This window comes from Alosa sapidissima, chromosome 1, assembly GCF_018492685.1.
Source record: "Alosa sapidissima isolate fAloSap1 chromosome 1, fAloSap1.pri, whole genome shotgun sequence".
Taxonomy (NCBI): Eukaryota; Metazoa; Chordata; class Actinopteri; order Clupeiformes; family Clupeidae; genus Alosa; species Alosa sapidissima.
In genome coordinates, this window is record NC_055957.1 from 22,659,667 (window position 1) to 22,681,025 (window position 21,359).

The window sequence follows — 21,359 nt, forward strand, 5'->3', positions numbered from 1 at the left end:
TCCATAGAAATGCATGGGGCTAATTTGTCACGCCAATATGGCCGTTGTCTACACATATCCCACCCCTTCCTCGGCAAAACGTCGACATGTGAATACATTGAGCCAATCATGTGGTGTGATGTGAATACATTGAGCCAATCATATGGTGTGTTGTGAAGACATCGTGCCAATCATGTGTTGTGATCTCGCCGCTGGAGCAAGATTGGTGTCGTGAAGCCTTGCGCACGCGCAGTTCGACCCAAAGACTGTGCCCGATGAGTGCCCATAAAACGTTGGTATATGGCCGCCGAGTGGAGGGACTTGGCCTAAAAGGACTTTGGTACAGCTCCATAGACCTCCATGCATTCTGCACTCGTGGACGAGCGCCCTCATGTGGAACCGACCAGGACTGCAAGAAATCTAGGAGTTGTTCTTGACAACCAACTAAACTTCTCAGATCATGTTGCCTCAGTCGCCCGGTCATGCCGTTTCGCACTCTACAACATACGGAAAATCAGGACTTACTTAACTCAAGATGCTACCCAACTTCTGGTTCAGGCAATAGTCATCTCACGACTCGACTACTGCAATGCCCTCCTGACAGGTCTCCCAGCCTGCGCAGTGAAACCACTTCAGATGATCCAGAACGCGGCGGCGCGCCTGGTCTACAACCAACCCAAAAGGGCACATGTTACCCCGCTGCTCATCCAGCTACACTGGCTACCTATGGCGGCCCGCATCAAATTCAAGTCTCTAACGCTTGCCTACAAAGTAGTCTCCGGTTCTGCTCCCACCTACTTGAATGCCCTCATACAGACTTACACTACCTCCAGACCGCTGCGCTCCTCTGACGAACGACGTCTAGCTCTACCACCGGTACGCTCAAGCCAATCCAAACTTTTCTCATCTGTTGTTCCTCGTTGGTGGAACACACTGCCAGTTCCTACAAGGGCAGGGACATCCTTTTCCACTTTCAAAAAACTCCTGAAGACCCAGCTCTTTAGAGAACATCTACTCTCATAGCAACACTTACAACAAGTCTTACTGATCCTAGCACTCACCAGCCGTTTTAAACTGACAAGTAACTGTTAAAAACAGCACTCACCGACGCACTTATTCTTACTGTACTCTAATGTTTTTTTTAAACTGTCCTAAAATTGTGAGAATTGTTCCAAAACGTACTGTTTACCATGTTGTTAGTCGCTTTGGTTAAAAAGCGTCAGCCAAATGTAATGTAATGTAATGTAATGGAACCACAGAAGGAACTGCAACCAGTTCAGAAACCGGAAGTTTTCCGAGAGTGGCAGTTCTCCCCTTATTAGACATTCTCTGCTGGAGATCTGTATTTAAGTTTCTCAAGAACACAGGACTTTTTGTTAGGAATTAGTTAATGCTACTCACTTAGAGTATTATTTATTTATTTTTTCCTTTATTTTCCTCAATTATTATTTATTTATTTATGTATTTATGTATTTATTTATTTATTTTCTTTGTCACTCCTCCGTTGAAACTCCATACCTGTAGTTATGTAAATGTCCAGTTGGTGGCGGTAAATTCAACCGTGTGTATGCCAACCGCCTATGAACCCCACAAGAAGAAGAAGAAGAAGATTGTCGCTGACTGCGCAGGGCTACGTTCACCCAGTGGGTCACAATCAAAGGTCCAATATGATCGGTAAAATAATAGGAGAGAAGTACATCGCTATCGCCAGGACGTGGTAAGGTGTAGGGGGAAACATATATAATGTTCTTTGTCCAATGTATTTTAAAGATTTCAAAGTCGGTGCCCTTGTTTCGACCTAGCTAATATTAGCTTAGCAGAAACGCATTGTAAAGTCACGGAACTATGCTAACAAACTCTGGCCTTATTTCACTGCTAACGGTTAGGAAGGTCGCAGACCAGACCAAGTAACGTTAGTCAATATTTCCATTAATGTTAATTTAGTTGTTCAATTTGGGGTTGTGTTATACTCAGCATTGGGTATACTGTGAATTTAAGTGTATGTGTGGTGGGCGTTTAACATTAACAGACTGCTTTAGATAATCAGTAACGTAAACAAACTGACATTGAATAAGCTAACAGCAGTTAGCTGTGTGTAATACCAAGCATAGCTTTAAAAAGCTTGATGGCAATGTCATTCTCTGGAACATGTTCTCTTCAACATGAGACGTTGTAGGCCTACGTTTTCAGTAGAAAACGGCGTTGGATTGGTTAGTTACAGTATGTCAGTTTCATTTAAGCCATGATGTTCCCTCTTGCCTTCAGGGCCCCCACACTGGCAGTCTGGGGCGGCGTTGGTGGAGTCGCGCTCATCCATTTCACAGATTGGAAGTTGTTCCTGAACTACGTCCCATATATCAACGGGAAATTTAAGAAGGACGACTAGAGCATCTCCACGGGTGTTGTTTAGGAGGCTGACTGTGTGGGTATCCAACCGAGGTCTTTCGAGGGACTCGTGAAGAAAATGCTAAGTGCTTTCAGTGGGATATTTGGTGCTGACCAAATCTGAGACTTGATTTCACTCAGGGATTTTTCTGTTAACGTGTACATTTGCCCTAATATCTCTACTAATATTTACTATCTAGAGATGTACCACATCAAATTGATCATTAACTGACATGCAGTTACCTAATTACACCAGTTATGGTTTGTAGAGATTCAGTTGTGTTCAAAGTCATGTCAGACTTGATCTTAAGTTGACCATTTCACATCTGATTGTCTTGTCATAATGTAGATTATGAGAACATTGCCATATCCAATTTACAGGTTGGTTTTTTTTTACTTTGTCTGACTTGGTAGTCTTTTACTTGCTTATGGTATCCCATGGTGTGGCGCTGCGTTTGATTGAATTAATACTAGCCTATTTTATTAATCCTGATGGGTCATGTTGCTCATGAACATATTTGTATTCCTCTGAAATCCCATCTCAACCTTTCACTTAATCAAATCAAAGAGTATTTCATGAAGAGCATATGGCCAGTTGTGCACTTTGATATTGTTTTTGATAGTTGGTCATCTATGAACTCCAGAAGTAGTTGTAGTAGTTTACCTTCATGTAAACAAGTCCTATTCCGCAGCTGGGTGCTGACAGGGTTGTCTGTATTCTCATATGTTCTCAGGCCGGGCCTCCATTGAGAACATCACCACATCTGACGGGCGCCTAGACTCATCTTCAGCGGAGGAAGTGGATCAGACTATCTGTGATGCCTCATTGTGGCATGCTCCACACAATTGAATAATATAATATTTATAAATCCATTTTGTACTCTTTTTTTTGGTTGCCATACATCTTAAGATGTGGTTGTGATTGTTGATGTGGAAGTGTTCCCGTGGTACAGTCCTATTCTTATTTTCCATTAAAATGTTAATTTTAGACCTTTTTTGTTTGTTCCATGATCAGACAAGACGGTGGCTGTTGCTGCATTGTTCTTTTGCAAAAATGGCTGCTCTCAGGCTAGAGATATTAGCTGGTACTCAGTTTAAGTGTCCGGGAGCAAGGTACTACAGTCAGCGGTGAGTGAATGAGTGACTGCAGGTCCTGTGTGAATGGGGTTTTGACACTGTTTCAAGTCTTGCATCCTCTTCCATAAGCTCACAGATAACTTTGATTTCCTGTGAATGATTGGTTTGCTTTTGTCTGCATTGACATTTATGGAACTGACCTATGGTTCTTCTAATTAAAGGTAACAAAAAAAAGATGCTGACGTTTTGTTCCTTGCATATAAATTGAACAAAATACAAGTAGCTTACACATCCAGGACAACTTGACAGTCAAACCAACACTTTTTTGTGAGGTCACGATGTATCTTCTTTGTTTTATTAGGATGTTACATGTACATTGCTATTCCCATGGGTAGAAATACAGTGCATGATTTGAAATTGCCAACCTGCATGTGTTTCATTGGAGAGCGGTGGAGCTGCCCTTTGCTACTACTATAATGGTTGAAGCCTCCGAGTCGTATGCGGTTCTGTGAAACCTGTCTTAATAGCGACACTCATTGGACGCTGGAGGGATAGACTGGAGTGGAGTGTCCTAAAAGGTGACACTAGTGCGTGTGTGGTAAACTAAAGTGGGACATCGCATTTCTCCGCACACTTGTAACCTCGGCGCGCCTATACCCACGAAGAAAACATGGAGCGGAAAAGGTGGGAGTGTTCGGCTCTCCCAAATGGTTGGAAAAGGGAAGAAGTGACCAGAAAGTCGGGGTTGTCCGCGGGGAAAAGCGATGTCTATTATTTTAGGTAGGCTGCTTGATGGCCGCTGAACTAGGGAGAGAGGGGGGCATTATTTTTTAGCCTGGTTAGCTAATCCTTTAGCCATTGCTAGCCACTATGTGGTGGGTTAAAATAACTACTGAACAATGTTTTAAAAAGTAGCTAAGTCTGGTAATAATGGGTTACTACTACAATCCCGAACCCCCTTTTAGTAATTGTTCTCACAATGCATTATGTGCAACTAACGTTAACGTTAAACCAACCAGATGGAAGTTAGCAAATTAGCAAGCTAGCCAACGTGCTGTATCTCCGAGATAATAACAAAGATTAGGATACTAGTTAGCTTGTTGGGTAGCTAGTTGTAGACTGGCTGCCGCTGCTAATCAGACTGCACATGTGAAAATAAAATAAATAGTTTTCTCTTTACCACTTGCAATATTGAACCACATTTAAGTTATTTGTTGCGCAGCCTCTCAGCCAGTAAGTTGCGCGTGGCTCCCCAACTTCTTGTGATCACACGTTTCACTTCTTTTGTGTGTTAGCTTTGATGACTAGCTAGCGAACGAACCATAACAGCAAACTTGCTGGTTAGCTTTACTGTTCGGATGTAATGTAACTTTATAACACGCATCACGATTTTGATTATGAACCCAAGCAGCGCAAACATTGCATGTTGTTAAGCTCTGCTATAGTATAGAATATTGCTGTAATGTTAAGTTTGAAGTTAAGGGATGTGAAAGTTGCGTTACTGACGTCTCTCGATTGAAATATACCAGTTGAATGAAACAAGAGCAACGATGAATGGATTAAAGTAATGTGTAACTCTACTTGGTCATCGTGGACTTCAACCACATATGTGACATTTGCATTCGTTATGTGTAAAAACATGACAAAGTTACGGTCCACTCTGGACAGTCGGGCAGCTACAGGCCTACAGCTACATCCACATGTTTTATACAGTTTGGTGATGCACTCTCCTTTTGTGGTCCCCTGATCACTAGTCCCACTGGAAAGAAGTTTCGCAGCAAACCACAGCTGGCTCGTTACCTGGGAAACTCCATGGACCTGAGTTCCTTTGACTTCCGCACGGGGAAGATGATTTTCAGCAAGCTCAACAAGAACCGACAGCGTCTCCGCTACGACCAGAATCAGAACAAGGTATGGTTCAGCTGTGTGCGCTTTACAGGGCTAGAAACTACCATAAGAATATAACAACATACAAATATATGACAATGTTGTGCTTTATGAAATTACCAACATTTCTGTGATCTTTGGCATAATGAGCCTCATTTGCAGATCAGATATAATTTAAACATTTTACACAATATATCAATCTGTCATCTTTTTTTTTCTTTCACTGAAGGGCAAGCCTGACCTGAATACCTCACTACCAGTCAGGCAAACCGCCTCTATCTTCAAACAGCCTGTTACCAAAGTGACCAATCACCCCAGCAACAAAGTGAAGACTGATACCCAAAAAGCTGTTGAGCAGCCAAGACAGGTATCCCTCAAACCTACAGATTATTTTTTTTGACAGTTCCACTGTGTTACAGTAGTACTCCTTGTGGCATCAGCCAGGATGGATGTTCAGAGACACCTTCAGGGCTCCAGAGTGCTATTCTTTCACACAAACATATGTCACAGACCACTTGGAGGTGCAAACAATATCAGATTTTTGTTAACTTCGAAACAGGCACCTTGCTTTGGATAGACAATAGCAATATATCATAGAAGAGATTAACGGCACCTATGATATGTTTAGTGTTCTAATGACGTCAAACAGCTAGTTATAGGTACCGAAATGATAGCTAAGGAACCAGAAATAAACACACATGGATGGCTATGTGCTTGCATTATACAACTAATCCCATCCCAGTAAATGTCCCATAAGTATACATGTCTTTACATAAGCCAATGATGGTAGAGTTAGTTTATCCAAATATGATAGTGACTTACCTTCCAAAATATATTCTTACAACATTTTGTATTTAGGTTATCAATGCACACATGGAAAGAAAATGGATGATTTTAGAGAATGGATGACTTTTCCAAAAACATTGACAAATCGTGATCTCAATATTGACAAAAATAAATGTTTTTGCCATAATTGAGCAATATGTTTTTGCCATAATTGAGCAGCCTTAGTCTGGAGCTATGACCTTGGAATGGCACTAGCTTACTTGAAGTCGGCCGACCAGTCTCCTGTTTGTTGACATGGCTGTCAACAGGCACTAGAAGATGAGCGTTTTAGTTCAAACAAAACGTAAGAAATACATTGTACGCAAGTCTTGACTCTAAGGACCACTACTGTGTCCCACTCAAATTGTTGTTGCCTGCGTGCAGTAGCTGCACAAAATCAGGAGGGATGGACTTTCGGTGAGCACATGTTTTGGAAGCACTTCTCTTCCGCCGTCTGTCAATATTGGCTTGGTAGAAAAGAAACAGAAGAAGAGGAGAGAGGGGAGTGATGAAGAACGGGATGTCTGCCTGTCTGTCTGTGGCATGTCTTTGAGCTTGCAGTGGGCATCATGTCGCACCAAGCATCACCTGTTCCTCTCTCTCTCTCTGCTTGTGTTGCGAAGCTGTTCTGGGAGAAGAAGCTCAGCGGCCTGAATGTGTATGACATCGCAGAGGGACTTATGAAGAGCATGGAGCTGCCCAAAGGCCTGCATGGTGAGTCGGTGCGTGTGCATGCGCATGTGTGCACGACAAAGCCAAAGTCACTGTTCTTGCTTGACTGTGCTTGACTGTAGTGGTAGGGCAAGTAATCCAGTGGCCCAGTTTCTAGACCTGTCCACAGATGTTTTATCTCCATTGTTAAAGCAACACCAAAGAACTTTTCCTCTGTCGCATTTGTTTATCCAGCACCGGCTTTGCAAATAACAATGTCCACAGACAAGGTAGAATATGTTGCATGATTTTATGAATGTACGATGTATTGCGACATCAGATGCAAGTGTCACCCTGTTACGAGTTGATGAACCACTGAAACGATTTTGGAAACATTATTTTAAGGTACAAAAACTCTTTGGTGTTGCTTTAAAATATGAAAATATATAGTGAGTGATCGAAAACTGTAACTGGTTTGAAAACTTGTGAAAACTTCAGACTTTTGCCTTCCTTATTTGACCAATTGCAAAACCCCGCCCATCGAACGCAGACGAGCCAATGGCAGTCCAGTAGCTCCGCGCAGGCAAGCATACTCCGTCAACTTTGGCTCCATAGAAATGCATTGGGAGCTGTGATTTTTGTCCAGTTTCATGGGATTTTTTTAGTGATGTGAGTTGAAAAGGACGGCCAAACGACGTGTGAGATTAAGGCAATACCGATACACAGAATAACGCCTTTAAATCTTGATTAATTTTTCTGTAATTATGTTAAATTAGATTAAATTCTCTCCTCCCAGCTCTCCACTATTTTAAGTAAAGGGTTACTCCTTAGCAAACCATAATGAAACAGTGCTCCACCACGTCTGTGGATTAAGCCACACAGTCAACTCAATGTAAGTAAGATAAACAAAGATGTTAATTGTTCTCAGCATTGCCAGCATTGTGTATAATATGATTGTCACTTGGTGGAGAGTTGTAGATAACTAACGTTAGCATAGTTAGCTAACCGCTGCTAACGTGCTTACATCGTCACGTCAGAAATGCATGGGGCTGGGCACAGTAGTGTAACATTTATTTACCATAAATCAATAAAGCTGAAGTGGCTCTGCAATGTAGGCTATGTTTCCGTTTTCTTTTTTTTTTTCCAGTACCATGTTCCTTACATGACATGGCCCAGTGTCCTTGTAACATGCATGCAAGTCTCTCTAGCACAGCTAATGTTAATATCAGTGAATCACACTCACACAATCACAGAATATTTACATAGACCTCTGAAGTTGGCTTGCTCATGTAAGGAGATCCTGATCTCATTATCCGGAAAAAGATGGTACCCGAATCTCCTTACATATGGGCAAAGAAGGCAGGTTTTGGATCCTTTTTGTAGGCGAACTTCAGAAGTCTATTCTTGGATTTGCCAGCTGCAGCTATCCAAAGCTCATTGTAGATAAGTTAGCCGTGCTGACTCTCCTGTTATGTACTGTGTGTGTGTTGCAGGAGTGGGGCCAGGTTACGTGGATAAGACCCTGCTGTCGGCCATTGCGAGCGCACTGCATACCAGCTCGGTGCCCATCACGGGCCAGCTGTCTGCTGCGGTGGAGAAAAACCCAGGGGTCTGGCTCAACACCTCCCAGCCGCTCTGCAAGGCCTTCGTGGTCACGGACGAGGACATCAGGTAAACACACCGCAGAGAGATACAGGCTCAAGGTTTCTACTCTCATACATAACTATACATAAGGTAGAAACCGCAACATGTGAAAGTGCTTGGGACTTTATGCCTCACATCAACTTCCTAATTATAACTGCAAATGGACTGCATTTATATAGTGCTTTTTATTCCGATCACTAAAGTTTTACAGAGTAGTGCCTCACATTTGCCCATTCACTCACTCATTCACCCATTCACTTACCCATGCACCCATTCGCCCACACATTCATGCCTCGTCAGGCGCCCCACTTCTCCTGCTGCTGAGGCCTTGCTGTTGTGCCAGGTGCTGTGATACAGCTTCCGCACCCAATGGATTTCATTGCTTTGGTTTGAAATGTTTATCTTGATGATCTTGATGTTGCTGCTTTATGATGGTGGTGTAGGAATGGGCATAATCATTAAGAATTTCGTCGATCACGTTAATTTGTTGTCGATTAAACTAATGCAGGTTAGTGTGTCTTGAAGCAATTAAATGAATCACTGTGTGGCAGCAATTAAACATTATACCACCCGGGGACAATATTTGATGCTATAGGCTACTCCTCCGAGTTTCCGTTTTGATTTATGAAGAGTTCATGGTGAAGTGTGGCGTGGGACTATTTTATCATTTAAAAAACGATAATAATAATAATAATAATAATAATAAAGCTTTATTTGTATAGCACCTTTCATACACAGAATGCAGCTCAAAGTGCTTTACATTTGAAGCATGTAACACAATAGTAGTCAGTCAGTCATTATCAATCACTTTTCTTTGCTGTTTATGATATGCTCAGCAACATATCAAAAATATAGAAAATGACGTCATAAGACTGGCAGCCTTAACCCTCTTAACGATAACGTTAGTTCACTGCAAACACTGCAATGTAATAATTGCCTACGACTATCAGTGCACGAGCAAAAGAAGACATTGTTTCGATTTAACTCAATGAAATAAGAGCTCTTAATATTTTATGTTGTTGGTTGGTTTAATACCTTGTTGTCAATAAAAAGTCATTGTCCTACACCATGGTCAGGGTCTCCAACACGTCGCTCTCAAGCTCAGTCGCTTGCCGTCCCCTTCTGAGCTTGCCGGCTGAAGCAGTAGGCCTAGGCTACTACTACATTTAAACACAATTGTTGCCGCGACTGGAGGCATTCCAGCCTACGAATTTAATAAAGTAAATCATGCAATTCAAACTCAATTTAGGCTACTTGGCTACGCAATAAGGTTTCCATTACAGCACAGCGCACGTTTTGAATGAATGAAAGCGGCTGCCTTGTCTCGCAATAAACAGCGGGTGAAAATCTCGACTCTTTCAACTACATGAAATGTTATAGTGAGCCATCAAATACCTCCCAGATTTCAGTGCTCATCAGTCCTAATATTAAGGAATATAATCAAACTGCCCAAAAGTAAATTAAATCCCAAACCAAATGGAAAATCTTCTGCTTTTGATAGCGGTATGCGCTCCAAACAAAACGCATGTCTCACAATAAAACGCACATAGAAATAAAGGCCTGCTGAATATAGCCTACGTCTGCCCCAAATAAAGCCCTGTGTTTTGCGCAGTCTAAGTAAATAAAAGACCCCGGCCATAATTTGAGGATTTACGACAGTTATTTTTTTGTGAGGATTTGTTAAATAGCCTAATTAATTGTTATAGGCTATTCTCTCACCCTCTTTCTCGACTCCCTTGGATGGTTTTGAGTTACATTTTGACAAAACCTGTCAGATCTAAGCATTATTATGTTTTTGGTTAAGTTATTGTTTAACATGATTCTTTTTTATAATTTATTATTTTGGAACAAACGAGGCTCGCATTCTGCTGCTTTAGAGCACCGCAGCACAGCGCTTAATATCTTCAAGTTTAGCCTAACCGAACGTCCAGTTTAACTGTCACAAGTTATTCTTCTTGTGATAAAGATCTCATCGAGGAAAAACACGCTGTATTTTTGTATTTTCATTGCATTTTTAAATTTTAAAAAGTTAAATAAATAATGAATTTTAATATAGGCCTAGAAATATTAATGATTAATCGATAGTCGATCGTTAATTCTCCCGACGATCGACTAAGAAAATTTAATCGAATGCCCATCCCTATGATGGTGTTATTATTGATGATGATGATTATGTTCATGTGAAGTGACGGGAAGTAGGAGGTGCTGGTGTAGAGATGAAATTGTTGTTGTTGTTGTTGTTGTGGTGACAGGAAGCAGGAGGAGCTGGTGTACAGCGTGAGGAAGAGGCTGGAGGAGGCCCTCATGGCTGATATGCTGGCGCAGATCGAGGAGGCTGCCATCGATGTGGCCGCGCTGAAGGATGAAAATGATGACGATGATGATGACGATGATTACAATGCGGAGGATGCAGAAGAGGTATAGCCCAGGTGAGCGATGACATTGTCAGAGTGGACCAGGGGGGTATTCCATCAAGCAAGCTAAAGCAAAGAGCAAGTCCACTCGGTGGCCAACGCATATTGGGCACTTATCGGGCATCTATTTTGGCAGAAATGCGCGTGTACAAGACTTCATGACACCAACCTTCGTCCAACGGTGAAATCACAACACATGATTGGCACGATGTATTCACAACACACCACATGATTGGCACAATGTATTCACATGTTGACTTTTTTGCTGCGAAAGGGTATATAGGATATGTGTAGACAACTGCCATATTGGCGTTACAAACTAACCCCATGCATTTCTATGGAGGATTTTTTGAGTGCTGTGTCTCCTCATTAGAAAGTCTGGCTAAAGGCCAAACCTGGCTTACAAATTTATGTGAGAGTTCCATTCCATTCGTGTGACTTAAATCATTTATGCCACTGAACTAGACTGCTCTGTAGTAGGTTAACATGTTTAAGCTTTATTAAAGGCCCAATCACATTTCTCCGTCTTACCCCTTCCCTTTACCCCTCCCTCTTAGTGTTGCGCTTTCACGTAAGAGGAAGGGGTATCCCAATTCTCTTTTGGATCAAGGGGTAGGGCTAAGGGGAAGGGCTAGATACCCCTTAAAACTGAGATGAACTTACTTGAATCTAAGGGGAAAGAGAAATACCCAATATACATCGCACACACTGGAAAAACAAGCACACTGAGGGACTCATTCTTGTAACATTTTGGCATTAATCTATCTATAAATTACAGGAACGCCTGTCTGTCGCTGTCTGTCTGTTATTTGCATATCTCTCGAACCGTTTGTCCGATGGCAGGTGTCTTGCTAAACTTGGCAGGTGTTTTGCTACGGGCACGAGTATGTGCAGTGGCAAGTTTAATATTGTTTGGATAAGTAATGCAAAATATATTGTTAAATATATCGGTAAAAGAAGCACAGATTGGCTTTCTCTGCTCTACTGTAGCCACTCCCCCTCTTGCACAGCACAGCACAGGACCAGAGACAGAGGGGGTAAGTGTAGTTTTGGCAGCACTGAATCATGGGTCAAGATGCAAGATGTTTGGATGATTATCATGTCTGACATCAACAATAAATACTCCATGTATTCAGTTTGCTTACACAAAAGGATTCTGCGGATTTTGCAGTGGCCATTCAAAATGGCATAAAAATGATGTGCTACTTTGGACTTGACTTTGCAGTCGGAATTGTCGTTGGTTTATTCAAAGTCCCAAATTGAAATGAGCGATTGGTTAATGGTCCCAAATTTAAGGACATTTCAGAATCCAAAGACTTTTTTTGAGTCACATAGTTGCAAATCTCATATAATGATGCCTATTTCTACAAAATGGTTTGTCTTCTATATCATTACATTATTCAATAGGCTAATAGCCTTACATCAAAGCTTTAGGCTTATGTCATTTCGAGTTAGTGGCTGACAGAGCGTGATGTCACTATAGGCTACCAGAGATTGTTGAGTCACATTGTTGCAAATTTCATACCATGATGCATCATTCCACAAAATGGTTTGTCTTCTCTATCAGGAAGTTATTCATTAAGCTTAATAATAAATATATAGCTGGCATCTCCGGTTAGCTTTAGTTAAGCGTAGTCGCTGTAATCCGGAGATGCCAGCTCCATGTCGTTGCAAAAGTGAATCAAATAACTCAAGATTTTTTATAATTATTTCTCGTAACCTGTACATTCACATCGGTGCTTTGCCGGTGCTATGCCCGAAAATAGTTCCAAATCTAAATTGGTCTAGTAAATCCCTTTGTGTTAATTTGCATTGATATTTGTACTCGATGTGAATGTACAGGTTACGAGAAATAATTATAAAAAAGTTTGATTCATTTTAGCTGGCATCTCCGGATTAAAGCGACTAGCTAAACTAAAGCTAACCGGGCCGTTTCTAGATTAGGACAATGGCTGGGTCGGCTATAAAACGCTTTGGCTCACTCATCCAACTCTAGGGACTGCGGGGAGTGACCCAATTTCACCTAGGGGTGGCGTATTCCTTTAACTCAAAACAGCTTTTAGGCTTATGTCCTTTTGATCTGTAAAAATGTCACACGCAGCCATGCCTAAGTTCTGCTTACTGCACATTAATTTTAGGCTAATATATTATACTATGATATTCAATATTCGTCATTGAATGCTTAGCTAGGATGATGTTTTCCCTGTCATCCTTTTTTTAAAGCAGGCATACCTGGGGGCATGTAATTGGGCTACAGGTTTTCTACAGGAATGGCATGTTTGAACGGGCACTGCACTAGTAAGGATTCTAAAATGAAAACGGTCATTGTTTTATGTTTCATTCAATCTTATGGCCATACTGTATTTAAAGGTCTTGTTGTTCATACAAAAGTTTTCAACAGCACATCATTATTGGCGATTGGCACGAAAGTCACACTTTTTACATATTTTCATGTCTGATGCCCCACAAATAGACAGCATACCATGTCCGAAATGTAACTAATGTCCAGCAGCAGCAATATTTGCTGAACTTTTTTACCTTTCGTTTGATATGAATGCTGAGATGCATAGCCTATTGATGATGACTTTTTGATGCCAATAACAACCATTTAGGATATGCTGTAAAATATCAAAGTTGTGGGACATTTACATAGCTTAAACTGTATGTTTATTTTGTCCCCCATGCCTGTTTCATTCATCTCGACCAGTAGGGACGAATGAAACATTAGGCCAATTTCAGTGGCATGTGAAGCTGAGCCCAACTGACGCATAGTAGCTTGCCTTGGCCTTATAATGTACTGTTGTTGTGTGTAGCATCACACATAGTAGCATGCCTTGGCCTTATAATCAGGGTTCCCACGGGTCATGGAATTTTGCAAAGTCTGTTCCAGACATGGAAAGTCAGGGAATTTTTGGGGCAAAGTCATAGTCTGGCTTTCACCAGACCAAGCTCCATCTTTTAAGATTGAACATTGGTCTGGGGAGTCCGCTCTGTATTTTCCACTGCACAAGAGGCGTGATCAACGGGCATAGTTATAAATTACTCTGTACACAATTGGATAGTCATTCACCAATCTGATCAAGGAACCAGGTGACGTTTGCAGAGACTTTGTGGCAGACGGTATGAAATGTGGCAGACAGTAGGTTGATTTTAATGCATGATCATCTACACCTAAGCATCGATTGAGAGTTAGACCTTTTGTTTAGCCTAAGAACTAAGCATTCTTTAAGTGGGCCAAAGTTGTTTTGAGGTTAGGCTGTTTATTTATTCACTCATTTTGTTCAAGCATGGGAAGACTTAATAAATCAAACTGAAATCCCTGAATTTTACAACATATATCCTTGGTTAAAAGAAGGCTGGATGCTGCTAACTTGCATTGATAGAACGGCTTGTACCACATTTTTAGGTTTATTTTAATTATTGTATGACATAGAATTAGTTAAATTTTTATGTATGCTGCTGGTCCTGAGTAACACATTTCATTCTTTCATGTGTCTAACATGTGTTGAGTGACAATAAACTAAACTAAACTCAAGTGGAAGTGTATGTTAACTCAAACTAGTGATGCACCGATATATTGGCAGGCTATCGGTATCGGCTGCCATCGCCATCTGCGAAATGGCCGATATTAGTGGGCGATATTTTCAAATATGCTGGTCACGACTAAATCGCTGATAAGCGTCACCAACCTATTATACTATAAGAGAGCAGATCTGAAAACTATCCATAGTGAGTAGCAGAGGGATATGCAAGATTCTTTTTTTTTCTTCTCTCTCTTCTAATTTTCTTGTTGAAAAAATTTGAAATGTATTTGAATATTTTTTTGCCAGCAAAGGTATATCAAAAACAATGTCAATAAAAATATCAGTATGAGCCAAAGTGAAATTTTAAATATGGCCTAGAATTTCAATATCGGTGCATCGCTAATTCAAACCAAGCTTTTTCTGATGCTCTCATTAGTGACGCTGATGAAAGTGGTCTTGTGACGCATATATCTATGTATATTTACCATTTACAGATGACTTTAGTTCGGTTTAGTTATATAGTTTATGTTGTGCTGTCAGCTAAGCACTAATTGATAGACATAAAAGCCCTGCAGAATGCCCTGTGATGGTGTGTGAGTTGGCCAGTTGACCTATTCATTGGCCAATATGGGAGGGTCAGGCAGACCCACAGTGGCATTTTTAAAAGCAGTCAATGGCTTTAATTAGTGGATGAGGTGCAGGGATGCGGATGAGTCCAACTCATTGAGCTTGATGTTTGATGTAGGACTGGTGAACAGCGGTCCTCACCGCAATCTCTGCGGCTGCCACCATGGATGTGCCTCGGGAGCTGGACGCTGTCTGTGTGACCAATGACCATCTATTTAGTTATGGCACATTCTGTGCTGTAGTGGTCTTGAAGCTTAATGCCATGTGTCCGCTTCGAAAAAAAGCTAGCTCACCCCTCGTTGTTTATTTTTGTTTGCATGCTGTACCTAAAGAAAAAATGCCTCAATAAGGGCAGTTGGCAGTTCACAAGGTCCATCTGCAGCCTCAGGTAGAGGTCTGTAAGATAAGCGGTGGACATGTTGTGTGTAATCAAAGGTCAGATCGATCCTTTGCAGCCTTGAGCATGCATGTTAGATCACATTACCAACTAGAGAAGGTCAACAGAATGGAGACATCGTTGAGATTCAATCACAGTTATTATACTCTATATATTTTGGTACAATTGCAAATAATGCCAAGGTGTATTCCCAAGGTACACATGATGGGACATTTATTTATCCGGTCTGAGGTGTGCCATCATGTTATGTATTTGTCGTGTTTCTTTCAAAGCCTTGAGAATATACAGCATGTCAGTTAGTTATGGACAACTTTATGCAGCTAGTTATTGGGCCTTGTATGAGGTGCAATTGGCTGTCATTTACTCATGAGTGGAACATCCTTTGACCAATATAAATGGTGGCAAATATTGATGGAAATTGAAGTGCAAAACAGTATGCGGATTGAACAGTCAAGTTTAGAAGTATTTTTATTGTCAGTCAATAGCTTACAATTTTGGGCACACTGTTAATGATTATTAAGAACAAAAGACAAAACCTTAGTGCTGGGCGGTATACCGGTTCACACCTTATACCGGTGTATATTTTCGTTATGATATGAATTTTTAATATACCGCCATACTGATGTATTTGATTACACAACGTTTGGAATGCTGCGCCGCGCGACAGTGTTTCAGACAGGACTTTCTTCACACGCACGCATGGTGCCAATGCGAGGCATAGTGAGGGTAAACACAAAACACCTTAAGTTTTTCCCCTGAAGTATGACCCTTAAGGCTTAATTTCTCCTTAGGTAGGGGGTTTATTTAAGGGTGTTGCACAGAATACCTTAAATTGTTTCTTTAGTTAAGAAAAAACGTTAAGGGATACTGCATTGAAAGGGATTTACCGTCACGAAAATTCTATTGAGATTGTTTAACAGCTGTAACTAGCTGGCTAGTAGGTGATGTTAGTTAGCAACCCACCGAACACAGTGAGATTTAATGTTCTTATCATTCATCTCACCTTAAGAATATTTGCTGAAATTATCCAGGTAGCAAGTAAAGCATGTTATAGACATGCATTGAGCAATACTAGCCGGCTAGTTAGAAATGATCCTGACTGTCATCAGTTAACCAAAACAAACTTTTTTTGTTAATGTTTTGCCTAGCGAACCGAACCGAAGCTCATGGCAGGCTAACAAGACATCCACATCCACATGAAGTTAACGTTAGCCTACCACTAACGTCATGTAAACCACACAATACCAATAAGGCATGTTTCTGATAGGCCTATTTGACAGAGTAGGGCCTAAGCATATTAGCAGAGAGGTTTTATTTTAAATTGTATAATTTTCAAAAAAGTATAATTATTGCAAGTTGCACTACTTTTTGTATTGGTTTTATACAAAATGTTTGTGAAATTTGCACAGTAAAAGTTCTGTATTTTAACTGCAATTGTCTTTGCATTCTGATTAGATTCTTCATTAGAATCATGAGTGGCTCTTTGTAAACAGCATCATTTTCTGGGGCCATGCAAAACTGCATTACCACTAGTCAGTGTGGAGTTATTCTACATCATGACAGTAAAATAGACCATCCTTACTCAATGTACTGCAGCAATTCCTCTCCCAACTTGTAGAAAATGCTGTGAACATCTGATTATGCATGGAAAAAATCCATAAGAATTTTGAAAAATATTGTGATATACATTTTTTTTCATACCGCCCAGCACTACAAAACCTTCCATATTCATTTTTCCTGTGGTACACCTGAGCAGCCCTCACGGCACACCTGTTTGGGAAACACTGACATAGATGACGGTAGGAGGTGTGGGGTGAGAGGTCACCAGGCCATATGTGATTTAGGGACACTTCGAAATGAGCTCACTGTTCCCGAAATACCCTACAAATATGATCTACAGTCTTATCCACAGTGGAGTCCAGTATTCCCTGTCTTCACACATCTATATTGTTAGTTAGAGCAGTGGTTCATAACCTTTTTTCAGTGATGTACCCCCTGTGAAATATTTTTTCAGCCAAGTACCCCCTAACCAGCGCAAAGCATTTTTAGTTGAGAAAAACTTAGCAATAACACAGAGCAATAAAACATTCTTCAAGATACAGCCGGAATTTTGCCGGCTCTGGTTTGCCCTTCTTTGCCACTTGGCCCTCCGTGTTTTCACAAGAATTACCGCTACGCTTCAACCACGACTCCATCGTTTGAGTTTTAACAGTGATTGACAGGTGATGGCGGGTGGCATGTGACAGGTTGGGTCGAACCATCCTGGTATGGGGGGGGGGGGGGGCCTCTGGGTTTTTAGGATAATGAAATTGAATAGCCTACTGAAAAATAAAATTAATTTTATGAACTTATATTTTCCTGAAATATTTATTAAATAATTGTTTGTGTAAAAAGTATTTTTGCATGGATTCGACTTTTTAAATATATGTATATTTTAAAATCTCACGTACCCCCTGGAGTGCCTTCACCTACCCCCAGGGGGCCCCGGCCCCCACTTTGAAAACCACTGAGGCCCCGTCCACATGGAGACGCTTTTTGGGTTAAACGCACCGGTTTTGCTTCGTCTTGGCCGATCGTCCAAACGAATCCTGTAAACGCACTGCCCGAAACCTGGTCCCAGGGTGGAAAAATCTGGAACCGTAGCCCTTGTGAGTTCGTTTGGACGGCGAAACCGCATACTTGCGTAGGCTATTGACGTCGTGATCGCCACACCACAGCTGCCCAGGACTTGACACAAGTTTATAGTATTGCCTAACAATAGTTTTCATACATGACATTACCTACGATTACACTCAGTAGGATAAATATCACAACTGGTGCTGCGCAGCGACAATAGCTTATGTCTTGGACTAAACGGTGGACTGAACAGTGTTTTCCCCGGTGTTTTTTTGATGCATTCTAGCTACTGTCAGTGACGCGAGAGAACTAGTCAGAAGTTATTGGAAGTGCGGTGTAAGTTTAAATTAATTTGTGCGTAGTGCCGGTGTCATTCATTTATTTGACATGTCTTACAGCATAAATAAATGCATTCACAGTCTAGTGAAGTCAGATATGAGCATACAAAGACACCTAGAACTCAACATGTTAAGCCGATGGTAGCGCAGTAAATGCGAATGCGCGATTTGATGCAGGCAAAAGTATCGACTGTTACTAACAAAGGTATTATAGCAATATTATAAACGTGGCGACGGAATAGCCTAGAACTTGGGTAGGCCTAGCATTTAGTAGCCTATGTGTGAATCTCGGACTATCCTACAACCAGAGAAAGTAAAGGAGATTATTTGTACCTGCGTTAGCCAAATTAAGGACGGGACTGCACCCTTCACAACCAGTAAAATTGAAGTTTATTAGTTTTACAGTTGACTACAGTTGACAGTTCACTATCAGTCCACACAAACAATTCTGGTTTCCTTGTACTAGCCATTTTTGTCGTAGCCTATTCTGTCTGTTTGTATAGCCTACAGCGCGCAAGCTTTGGTCAATTTCTGTAAAAAAAACAGTGCCACCTATAGGCCTGGGATATGAAGTAACGCGTTGAGTCGTGTTGAGATGGATCCGTTTGGACGCAAATATTCTTGATACGGATCCAGGGAAGACGGAGGAAAAAAAGATCAGTTTGATATGTGTGGACTAGGCCTGAGTTATGTAGGTCAGCTCCATGTTTGTAATTTTTATATATGTGAGTGAACCCCTGGTGTACAAATCTAGCGGTAATGAATCATGATGTGAAGGGTGAGTTGATTGGTGTTCTGTTTTTTCTCTCCTCAGGGTCTCAAGCATTGACGAGCTCTGTGGGTCCACAGCATTTTTTTTTATTTTTACTCTCACAGGACTGTGACCAAGACCACGTCAGCCACAAGCCGATCAGGAAGAACACCAGTCACTGTTTTTTCTACGTCTTTTCTATCGAGTCACTTTGCACTTCGTCACCTGATTCCACTTTGTCACTCCGGTACAAACTACATGTCATAGTTACAAATGAGTTAGTTCATGCATTTCTATTAATGGTTACGTTATTTTATGTGTTTTCACAACAAATGTTTTTTTGTTTTTTTGTCAGTTTACTTTGCAAATAATGGAAAATGTGACACTCTCAGTTCTTAAACTTGTATTTAACTCCCCCTGGTGATTTTCTAGAACCACCCGTCCCATTTCACTCCCTCTCTCTCTCACACACACACACACACACACACACACACACACACACACACACACACACACACACACATTCACTCTCGCTCTCACACACACACAAACACACTCACTATCGCTATCACACACACACACACAAACACAAAGACAAACACACTCACTCTCGCCATCACACACACACGCTCACTCTCGTGCACACACACACACACACAAGCCCTCCCACTCACAGCTGCGGGGTCTTCAGGGATGGGGCAGGCCGTTGCGAAGTCATTTGAATCACCTTCGCTGTTTAAGTTGTTAATTAATGCTCTCAAAAGGCAGACTGTAGCTGGCTGCTAAAAAGGGTGCTCAGATCCATTATGGTGTCCTTTTATATAAACACTTGAGCAGTATTTACATGTCTCAGACTGGTTTTTGTTCATGTCTCCTCTGGGTTTTTGAAGACCCGTTTGTATGGGGAGGGATTGATACACACCAATTACTTTTTTATGCTTTATTCAGGTGTTGGTCGCAGGACCTTATTTTGATATGGTAACTTTTGGCTGAGCTATGTACAGGTCAGCAGCACTCATCTCCCATGTAACTTAAAAGAGGATTTTGAATTCTCTTCAATAGTTAGCTAAGCTTTCATAAAATGTCATGTTTGGGCTGTTCTTTTTCCCTATCATTTTCTTGTTTGTTTGTGTGTGTATGTGTTTTGTTTTTGGAGACGTTACTATCAAAAGTTTTTTTGCTGTATACAAGAAAGATTGGCCACATGTGGTGTGGTTATGTTATTAAGTCCTGTTCGTAGTTTCCATTTCCAAAATGGAGGATCAGGTGGTTAGCTGGCCCTGGAAAGGTTCTAGTTCGAGTTCCAGAACTCAGTGTGCACTAGAACCTGCTGCATTCTTGCTTATAGGCACACCTAGTGAAGTGCTTTTGTTTTACCGTTTAAAATTTTTTTTCTCTTGATTATTTTTTTTGGTTTCTTGTGCGTGGTAGAGAGTTTGAAATGCTGTCTATGTAGACCCCCCCCCCGAACAGGCTTTGTTGGTGGTGAGGGGGGGGGGGGGGGGGGGTCTTGGGGCTGTCATGACCCCCACCTCCACCCCCACCCCATATGCTTTTTATCAATGACATGTCCTCCTTTTCTCAGTATACTCGCTGGATAATCTGGACATAAAGTAATTAAGGTATGGCTTGCGGTGTACTATCCTTACCTACGGTTGCCCTTGAACATTGGGCACAGAAGACATAAATCACTGACAGATTATAAAAGGTTAATAAAATGTACTTAACCTCCTCCTTAAACATCCTATCTGGATAGTTCTGTGTGTTTGTATGGTGAGGCCAGATGTAGGTATTTAGCACGACTGATTTTTAGATCTGTCTTAATGGAGATTATGAATCGTCATGGTGATTCACCTATTCTTTTTATTTTGCATTACATACACAACCAACTTATGATTTATTACTATTATTATTGCAAGGGGTTATGAATGCAAATGTTGTTTTTATTCTATAGTAATACGTCAGACCATTGTTATGCTTCTGAGTACAGTGTGTGTATGAGCCTTTGCAAATGGGTGCTCTAAACTTTTTCACTTGTCTGTTCTGCTTTAAACCCTACATATGGAGCTATTATGTAGATTATTTTTCTTAAGCTTTCAGTAGCAGAAACAAATGGCAAGGTTTTGTATAAAAACAGAAAAATAAAGACACTTTTGGGTATAGAAAACATCTTTGAGTCTACTGTGTGTTTGATAATGCCTGTAAAAATGTGAGAACATTTGACTAGTGCAATGCATTCTACGC

The 21,359-nt window shown here is 41.1% G+C and overlaps 2 protein-coding genes across 4 annotated transcripts; both read left to right on the forward strand.

The window, feature by feature from the left end:
- The first annotated feature begins 1,541 nt into the window (after positions 1–1,541).
- On the forward strand, positions 1,542–3,352 carry LOC121710634 (cytochrome b-c1 complex subunit 10). The gene is made up of 3 exons (XM_042094141.1): positions 1,542–1,696; positions 2,245–2,401; positions 3,099–3,352. The coding sequence occupies exons 1-2, from the start codon at positions 1,560–1,562 to the stop codon at positions 2,363–2,365; spliced, it is 258 nt and encodes an 85-aa protein (XP_041950075.1). The 5' UTR covers positions 1,542–1,559; the 3' UTR covers positions 2,366–2,401; positions 3,099–3,352.
- Positions 3,353–3,650: 298 nt separating this feature from the next.
- LOC121710598 (methyl-CpG-binding domain protein 3-like) lies at positions 3,651–19,431 on the forward strand. Of its 3 annotated transcripts, none has more exons than XM_042094139.1 (7): positions 3,651–4,221; positions 5,196–5,352; positions 5,558–5,695; positions 6,777–6,867; positions 8,298–8,475; positions 10,701–10,877; positions 19,179–19,431. In XM_042094139.1, the coding sequence occupies exons 1-6, from the start codon at positions 4,112–4,114 to the stop codon at positions 10,870–10,872; spliced, it is 846 nt and encodes a 281-aa protein (XP_041950073.1). In that variant the 5' UTR covers positions 3,651–4,111; the 3' UTR covers positions 10,873–10,877; positions 19,179–19,431. The 3 variants fall into 3 exon arrangements, with proteins under 3 accessions (XP_041950073.1, XP_041950072.1, XP_041950074.1); XM_042094138.1 differs by having other exon boundaries at positions 10,701–10,866; XM_042094140.1 differs by having other exon boundaries at positions 3,651–4,125; positions 10,701–10,866.
- The last annotated feature ends 1,928 nt before the right edge of the window (positions 19,432–21,359 follow it).